The following is a 9,459-nucleotide window of genomic DNA, read 5'->3' as shown; positions in this document are numbered from 1 at the left end:
AAGTGTCCAAGAAAATAGTGTAAATTAAGAAAAATAATTTTATGGAATAAAACTATATAAATGGGTTAAAAAATTTCTTCATGAACTTCTTAAGTTAAAACACTTCTAAATGAGATTTATCAATAAAAATCCCATTTATTATTGTTGAGAGTTGAACCAAATGTAATTCAAATCACAGTTTGTAAGATGGGGATTGATTAATCACATGGCCCGTAAGCTAATGCGATCTTGGTGCCATGTTCATTTCAGGTTTATGCTTGATTTGGTCCATCTTCAGATCTCATAATTATGGTTTCCTTCTTTAATTATTGATTAGTCAAAGCTTTATTCCACCTTAAATCTATGGACTTGTGTTGGTGTAAATACCCATTATCAACCATTAGTCCATAAGTTTTTTTATTTTATTTTTTTTATTGGATATATTTCATAATTCTTTTTTACTTTTTATATTAATTTACACAGGAAAAGTTATGTATATGGAAAGAAAAGTGTTATATATATAATCCCAATTCTTATATAATTTTTTCACATTTAGGTATAACTAATTGACTTTCACGTGCATTTATTAATGTGAATTTTATTATCTTATAACTAGGGTTAGAAAATGAGATAAAAAAATAAAATATGTATAACGTCACTCATATTAAAATATTTAAAAAATTTACTCACAACAACAAATGAGGAGCTGTATAATAGATGATGAAATTGACAAATACTCCCAATATATATATATATATATTTTTTTTTTCTTTCTTGTCATCCTAATTCGATTTATTTTGATTGTGTAACTTTTATTTTCTTCTAGCAGACAAATATGGTTTGAAATTTGGCCATCCCATTTTTTGTTGTGGAATAAAATGAAAAATTGATTTTGAATTTTAATTCACTCTATTTAATAAATTGAATGGAGAACTCTATTTTATTTCACAAGATTGCAACATATCATATAAGAACAAAATCAACTATCTACAACTAACTTCTTATTATAAGTACTACAATTTTCCTTAACTTTTTTAATTTAAAATCATTTTTTTTTTTTTGGTTGTTTTTTCTTAACCATGAGAATTTTCATTTCATTTTAGTCATGAAACAGAGATAATCTATATCCCCTAATGTCCTGCTCAAGCTGGAATAGTACACTTTTTCATAATAATCTCACACTTCCATCATAGAATAATATCAATAATTTAAAAGTAAGTTTTTTACGAGATAATAGAGAAAATTGATGATAAATTCAATTTAAGAAGGGTATAAGCTATTAGGTCTAATAAATTTCTTTATTGGTGATAAGTCCACACTTTGTGAAATAATTTGATGAGAAATCTAGATGAACATTTTGTTTCTAATTTTACCCCTTTACTTTTTTTTTATCTGTTTGACTTTCCATTGACTATCTGTTTAAATTTATATCTATCCGTTCATTTTTTTTTCTATCTGTTCAAACTTTTGCCTATCTGTTCAAATATTTTGTCTATGTGTTCAATTTTTTTGATTATCTATTCAAAATTTTTAACCATCTGTTCAAATTTTTTCCCTTATCTGTTCAAATTTTATTATTTGTTCATTTTTTCCTTTAAATTCTATCTGTTCAATTTTTTTTTTTCTTTCTATCTATTGAAATATGAAGCTAAACAAAATTCTATCTGGTGAGCCAAACAAACACCTTATCTGTTTCAATACCAACCAAGCGAAGCCAAACCCTATACTATCTACAACAATATGTTTCGTCATCATCAACATTAACATCATTAACTACAACAACAACAACAAAATCTGAGCCAAGAAAAAAAGAACCAAAAAAAAAAAAAAAGAATAGATCTCATAACAAAACCACAGCTTACTTTTTCTCTCATCAACCAAATCTATAGTCCTCCTCTCCATACTCATGAACAAAACTCACATATCTTCAGCACCAAGTAGATTCGCTGAAAAAATTTATGGTGATAAGATTCACATTCTTATTATTATTCTTGCTATCCAAGCATAACTTAAAGCTTATTAATCAGGCAAATGTAAATTTAGAAATATGCACAAAAAAGAAAAAAAAAAAGAAAGAAAAAGAAATGAGCTTGTTTGGTTTTGGTTTCAAGAAAACACTTTTAAGAAAATTTTACTTTCTAATTTTTCGTATTTTTTTTGTTTTCAATGAATTTTTTTAATATTTTAAGTAATTTTTAGACACACTTAACATAAATAAACTTAAAAAGTATAATATTTGTGAAAAAATCTTTAAAAAATTTATTAAATACCAAAAATATAAAAATTCAGTACATTTTTCTATTTTTGTGTATTTATTAATTTTTTAAAATATTTTTTCACAAATATTTTATTATTTAGATACATCTAAGTAAGATACATAAAAAAAAGTAAAAAAATTATTTAAAATTTTAAAAATATTCATTAAAAACAAAAAACATGAAAAATAAAAAAATCAATTTTTAAAAAATTGAATTAAAAAAACTTAAATCAAACCCATCAAATAATATTCCCACTCAAATCCTTTTTTACTCAAAACTGTTGAGATAATCAAAGTGGGATTTTCCAGGATAAATGAAACCAAGTTACCAAACAAGTGAAATGAGTGACGTGTGCAAGACACCATGTATGCCTCTTCTGTATCCATCTACGAGGCCCCTTGGACGCTATTGTCATTTCAGAGAAGACAACTACAGCTGGTCCTCTCTCTCGCCTTCTACAAAAGCTCCTCTCCCTATATTTTTATTTATTTATTTTTGTGTTTCATACTATTTATTTTTTTTTTTGGGAGGGAGGAGTTATAAGATTTTGACTCCACTATTTAGTACATTTATTTATTTAATAAATGAATTTATAAAAAAATAAAAAAATACATTAAATAAATAAATCCTAAACAATTTTTAAAACTAAAACACCGTATGATTACGAATCTACGATGCTTGGCTCTTGATTTCTATGGTGGAAAATGCAATGCTTCTAAAACAAGAAGAAAGTTCCCATCTTTCTCCCTCTATCGACTTGTAGCTCTGTGCTCTGCTTCACCTTCTCCAAACAAGAGAGAGAAAGAGGGAAAGACTGCAGCGCACACTAGCGCCAGGCCATTCTTTTCTTCTCTGGTTCGGTTTCATGAATTCTGCTCTCTCTACTCTCTCTTTCCTCGAAGGTCGCTTCGTTCACACGGCATCCGATTAGAGAGAGAGAGAGAGAGAGAGAGAGAGAGAGAACGATTGGATTCGAGCAATCTTTCTCTTTCTAACTCTGGCGGACCTCAAAGGAACCCTAGCGTTCATTGTTGCTTCAATCTCTACTCGTTTAGCGGATCGTTTTGACTTTAAATCGAAAAAGAAGAAGAGAAGAGGGGTTTACCGTGTGAAGATGCTTTGGATTATGAGATTGTCCTGGTTTTTCTTCGCTGCAATGGTGATGGTTGTTTTCTCTCCATCTCTTCATTCATTTCCACCGGCTGAAGCCATTAGATCATCTAATCTTCGGTTTTCAAGTCAGATTACAGCCGTTGATTCCCTCAATCGATTGTCTTTCAGGAAGGCAACTGCATTCCGTAATGCAGAGGAATGCAGTTCCAATGACCGCAAAATATTGGGGAAAACAGATGTCTGCGATCCCTCTCTCGTTCACGTCGCGATTACTCTCGATGTCGAGTACCTTCGAGGTTCAATCGCTGCCGTCCATTCGATTCTTCGGCATTCTTTGTGTTCCGAGAACATATTCTTTCACTTTCTCGTTTCAGAGACCAATCTCGAAACCCTAGTCCGATCCACTTTCCCTCAATTAAAGTTCAAAGTCTATTACTTCGATCCGGAGATTGTGCGGAGCCTGATCTCGACTTCGGTTAGGCAAGCACTAGAACAGCCTCTAAATTACGCAAGGAATTACTTAGCCGATCTACTCGAGACCTGTGTTCGCAGAGTTATATACTTGGACTCTGATCTCGTAGTCGTCGACGATATCTGGAAGCTATGGAGTACAAGCTTGGGAGGTAAGACCATCGGAGCTCCGGAGTACTGTCACGCCAACTTCAGCAAGTATTTCACGGCGAGTTTTTGGTCTGACAATCGGTTTTCCGGCACGTTCGCCGGCCGGAGCCCTTGCTACTTCAACACCGGAGTGATGGTGATGGATCTGGAGAAGTGGAGGCGGTTCGGGTACACGAAGCGGATCGAGAGGTGGATGCAGATCCAGAAGAGCGGTCGGATCTACGAGCTCGGCTCGCTCCCGCCGTTCCTGCTGGTCTTCGCTGGACACGTGGCGGCGATCGAGCACCGGTGGAATCAACACGGCCTGGGCGGAGATAACTTGAGAGGTAGTTGTCGTGACCTACACGCCGGTCCGGTGAGCCTCCTTCACTGGAGCGGGAGTGGCAAGCCGTGGCTCAGGCTCGACTCCAAACAATCGTGCCCATTGGACTCTCTTTGGGCACCTTACGACTTGTACGAACACTCACCGTGAAAATGTAGATCGGACTCGCCGGTAAAGTTTCTCAGTTACTTTTTAAATTTTTTTTATTTATTATGTTCTCATCACCATTTTACAATTGTTTGTTTATATTTTTCTCGTATTTTATTTATCTCTCAAATTTTGATTTTTCTTCTATCTTCTTTTATCTTCTTCTTAGGTCGATTTGTATTCTATTTTATTAATTTTGCCTTTGAAAATAATAAGAAAAAAATTAGGTGTTATTGAATTCAATTGATGTTGTCATTTTGATAATGATGTTCAGAATGTGTTTTGTTGTGTTTGATAAATGTAAAATTACATACAGTACTCAGTCAATCAAGGACATGAATAAATGAAGTAGAGGAAAAACCACCGACACTACACATGAGATCTGAAGATGCATGGGTAGGAAAGTGGGATGAAATTATGAAAATGACAAAATTGGTCTTGTTAAATCCAATTAAATGGCAAATCCTCCATCTTTGGCCTGTACTATTTTTTTTCTTATTAATAATTTTCATTGATTACTTTGACTAGTATTTATGCATTTATTTTGTTCTTTTCTGGGAGTGTTGAGGTGAATAATGTTTGAAAATTTTAATTTGAAAGTTTTAATATAATTTTAATGATGTGAAGAGTGCTTATTTAAAGTTGGAATTCATACTCTTTTCTTTTTCTCTTTTTCGTTTTAAGCCAAGTTTGGAAAATTGAAAATAATTTAATTATTTATTTTTTTTATTACATTACTTCTCTATTTTTTTGTACATCTTTTTATAAAAAGATAAAAAATATACTTATTTAAGTCATTTTAAACAATTCCTTACTAGAACTCCATTTAAAATTTTAACATTACAGTTATGTATCATCACCTGTGTTACGGTCGTAGTGTCAGGCAATTTTGGTAACGTGGCTGTTGTTTATAGGGGTATATTGTTGTTCTTAGAGAGGGTTTGATTTAACTAGGAACAAATAGGTAAATAAGAGCAAATTATGCTCTGCTGCTTTGGCTGCATTTTATTTGAATATGGTTATGTTGTTCTTTTTCCTTTCTCTTTAGCCGTGGTTTAAAAAAAAAACAAAGAAAAAAAAACAAAAAAAAGAAAAAGATGGGAAGGAATGAATGGAACTTTATCATCTTAAAAGTATCTCTTTAAAGTATGGCGGGTGTCGGTCGTCGGTGCTTGGCTTGTTAAGGATCCGGTTCGGAAGATGATTTGTGATTAAAATAGTTATAAAAGATAAAATAAGTTATTTTAATCATAATAAATAAAATATCATATCTAATTCATAATTATGATATTTTTTTTTTATAAAAAAAAGTAAAAAAAGTCAAAAAATCAAAAAGTCCTTCATAAATCAAACTTTTTAGTTCAGGTTAAAATAATAAAAAAAGTCAAAAAATCAAAAAATCAACTCACTCTCTAAACCAACCCTGAGTTGTTAGTGTTGGGTTTGGCATTGGAAGAACATCTATAAGGGGTTGTGAACCCATGTATTATCCGTGCTGGTCAGAGTTTTTCAAAAACTTTTTTTAAAAATTTTACATTTTTATTTTTCGTGTTTTTTTGTGTTTACTGAATTTTTTAATATTTTAAGTAATTTTTTTCATTTTTTAGACATACTTAACATAAATATACCTAAACAATAAAAAATTTGTGAAATAAACTTTTTAAAAATTCACTAACTACCAAAAATATAAAAAAATACGAGAATTCATTACATTTTTTTTACATTTTTATGTATTTATTAATTTTTAAAAACAAAATTTTCACTTTTTAGATACATCTAAATAAGATGTATCTAAAAAAATAAAAAAAATGTTTAAAATTTTAAAAATATTAACTAAAAACAAAAAAAATACAAAAATACAAAAATTTAATTTTTAAAAAACTTAATTCAAAAAACTCAAACTAAACACATTGCCTAAGCAATCTTGTTCGGTAATGCTTTGGTGGCATCGGGCGGACGTCTTGTGAACACCTGTTTTCTTTGTCCATTTTTGCCAGCATTCGATTGATAGAAAATATACATATATAAATATTAACATATGATCTTGTTTTATTTTGTCTATTTATGAGCATCAATATATGATCTAAATTTATTCTAAATGAAAATTTTATTTAAATTCAATTGACATTTACGTTGTGTTTGATTGAGAGATTTTGAAAAAAAATTGTAAAAGAAAAAGAAAAAAAAATATGAAATTAAGTGAAATATAAGTATATATATATATATATTTATTTATTTATTTTTTTTTAAATTTCATAACTAAACACAGAATTAAAAGGAAAACGTATATTAAAAGTGGGGGAGGGGATAGTACAAATGAAATTAATGTGGTGCCAAGTTGGGAAGGGGACCAGGAGTCATTGTTGGGTAAGGGAAGTGTACAATTGGGGATGGGGACGGATTCCTTTGGCCCTGGCAACGTGGGCAGCCTGTGACTCGACCACCATTATCATTGTTGTGACATGTATATTTATGGTTCATGCTAGTGAATGATATCTTATTTTCTCTAATGAATCTTGTTAAATTTTATTAATGATTATTTTCACACATTAAAATTGTAAATTATTATTTATAAAGTTTTGTATATATATTTAAATAAAAATACTAGAGATTCTAAATAAATTATCAATTACGTAAGACCCATATCGATGTGAATATTTGATCATTTATTTAGATTTTTTGGTATTATTTTTTTTTTGTAAATATTTTTTGGTTGAATGATGATTTCTTTATAGCAGTGATGATAATTTCATTTGTAATGTAATTTATTTGTATTATTATTTTTTAAGAATCTAATCTCTTTATTGAAAAAAAATTATAAAGAACTGATATTTTAAGTGATCCAAACACTGGACACACGTTGAAAAAACATTTTTTCCTGTCCTTTCTTTTGCCTTGTTATGCATTCTTTTCTTTATTTTATTTCTTTCGGTTTGACGTTGTTGGCTGCTTCTCTGCCTTCTTTTGATATGTGAATTCACTTTTTAATTTTTTAACTATTTTAATTTAGAATTAAAATATCTTAGTTGAGATAAATTTTTTAATTTTTTTAACTTGTATAAGACAAAAAATAAAATTATTATGATTTAGATGCGATATTTTGTCTTATTAATTTTTTAATTTATTTTATCTTTTTATAATTATTTTAAGCATAAAAATTTATGCCAAACACTGCTTAGCGGTTTTTTTTTTTTTCAGGTCTAAACCACCGGTATTCGGAAGTCCACAGGATCCCGGCTAATCCGGTTCGAGCCAGGTAGGACCACAAAGACGGCAAAGCTCTCCTAACAAGTTTTTAATACAGCTGCGTTCCCAAGTCTCAAACTTGAGATCTTGGTTAAGTTAGCATAGCCCTTCACCAGCTAAGTTACGTGCTTGTTAGTTGTGTTTTTTTTTTTTTAAGAGGTGATTTAGCTCCCTTTGTTACATTATTTACTTATTTTTTTATTTTATAATAATAAAATAGAAAGTGATCAAGACTTGGCAACTGACACTAACCCTATCCAATCTCGCTTTAAAGTAATCAATCATATTTATAGATCAATCTGGCTTTTGACAGCTTTGTTTGTAAGAATTAACAATAATCATTTGCTTTTGTAATTTTTTTTTTTTTTTAATATTTATTTTATATATAGTCATTTAGAAATAAATAAGAAGGTTCCAGAGAGAGATTTTAGCCTTTGTTTGGGAACTTGGTTTGGGGCTAAAATAGCCACAAAAAACAAAATAGGCTATTTTAGCCACAAAAAACAAAACATCAAATCCAACCCATAATCATTACAATCCTCTCTCACAAAAAAAGCCAAAAAAGTCAAAAAGTCAAAAAGCCCTTCCCAAACCAGGCTAAAATAGCCCAGGTTAAAATAGCCAAAAAGTCAAAAAGCCAAAAAGCCAACCCACTTCCCAAACGGAGGCTTATGTTTGGATTAGGATTTATTTATTATTTATTTATGGTGGGTTTGGGTGGGTGAGGGGGTGTTAGGTTAATCATGTGGATGGAATGGGGTGAATGTGAAATGCATTCAATTTAGAAACGAAGAAGGACCATACGGAGTACGGGCTTCAGGACGCAGGTATCTTTGTTACTGGGCCCTTGGATCGGGTTGGGTTGGCCCATTAGAGTAAATGCCCTTTCAGATCGGTTTCAGAAATAAAATGTATATTCTAATTAGCCATCCATTTGAATTCCAATTTAACAAATCCGATAATGGCAATCCAAATCCATATTTTCTTAATTTGGATGTTCCATCTATAAATTTTTATTAAGAGTAAATAGTATACAATTAAAAATTATGTACAGAGTAATGACATATAAAATACATATATATTAAGAAAGATGTGGCAAAATTATAAACTTTCATTTGGGAACATGCTATTTTAGTAACTTTGTAACTTTTTAGCTAAAATGTGAAATAAAAATACTAGTATGTTTAGAATAACTTTTGAATTTTTTTATGAAAAGATGTGCAAAAAGTAGAAAGAAAAAAGAATTTTTGACTTTTTGATACAGGTTATAAATTTTTTGATTTTTTAAGTAACTTTTTGACTTTTAAACCAAAATAAGCACTTGCCAAACGAGGCTTAATCTAATTAAATCAAATCAAACTAAATCTTGTATTCCAATCAAGTGAGATTAGCTGCATGAATTATTATTTTTACATCCAACTACTGCATTCCATATTAATTTAAGTCTTTACTCTTTTAGCATCTCCATTAATGGTGATCATCACTTAAATTTTTTTTTTACTAATTAAGGATGCTTTTTAATATCGAAATTATCATTGACACATGATTATGATGAATGAGTGTGTATAAAAAATTGCTAAAGAATAACATTTTCTTTTAACTTAATCTTGTAGTTTTTTTAGCCCAGGTTTTTAGAGTAAAGTTAAATTTGGTCCATTTTTTTTATAAAAAAATAAAATAAAATAAAAAATTTACATCTGAGATTTTGACCAATGAGTCATTTTCGGGGGCAAAACAAAACATCTCTGTCTATTTGTGTGTCTATGAATTGAA

The 9,459-nt window shown here is 30.0% G+C and overlaps 1 protein-coding gene across 2 annotated transcripts; it reads left to right on the top strand.

The window, feature by feature from the left end:
• The first annotated feature begins 1,653 nt into the window (after window positions 1-1,653).
• LOC114262779 (putative galacturonosyltransferase-like 7) lies at window positions 1,654-7,931 on the top strand. Of its 2 annotated transcripts, none has more exons than XM_082906189.1 (2): window positions 1,654-4,464; window positions 4,757-4,978. In XM_082906189.1, exon 1 carries the CDS (start codon window positions 3,352-3,354, stop codon window positions 4,441-4,443), a length of 1,092 nt encoding a protein of 363 aa, XP_082762315.1. In that variant the 5' UTR covers window positions 1,654-3,351; the 3' UTR covers window positions 4,444-4,464; window positions 4,757-4,978. The 2 variants fall into 2 exon arrangements, with proteins under 2 accessions (XP_082762315.1, XP_082762316.1); XM_082906190.1 differs by lacking the exon at window positions 4,757-4,978 and adding an exon at window positions 7,639-7,931 and having other exon boundaries at window positions 2,642-4,464.
• The last annotated feature ends 1,528 nt before the right edge of the window (window positions 7,932-9,459 follow it).

Source organism: Camellia sinensis, chromosome 14, assembly GCF_055761805.1.
Source record: "Camellia sinensis isolate YWXY chromosome 14, ASM5576180v1, whole genome shotgun sequence".
Taxonomy (NCBI): domain Eukaryota; kingdom Viridiplantae; phylum Streptophyta; class Magnoliopsida; order Ericales; family Theaceae; genus Camellia; species Camellia sinensis.
This window is presented reverse-complemented; position numbering and strand designations above follow the sequence as displayed.

Bases quoted from the DNA above. Each gene is read 5' to 3' on its own strand.
- LOC114262779 (XM_082906190.1), top strand. From the start codon at position 3,352: ATGCTTTGGATTATGAGATTGTCCTGGTTTTTCTTCGCTGCAATGGTG.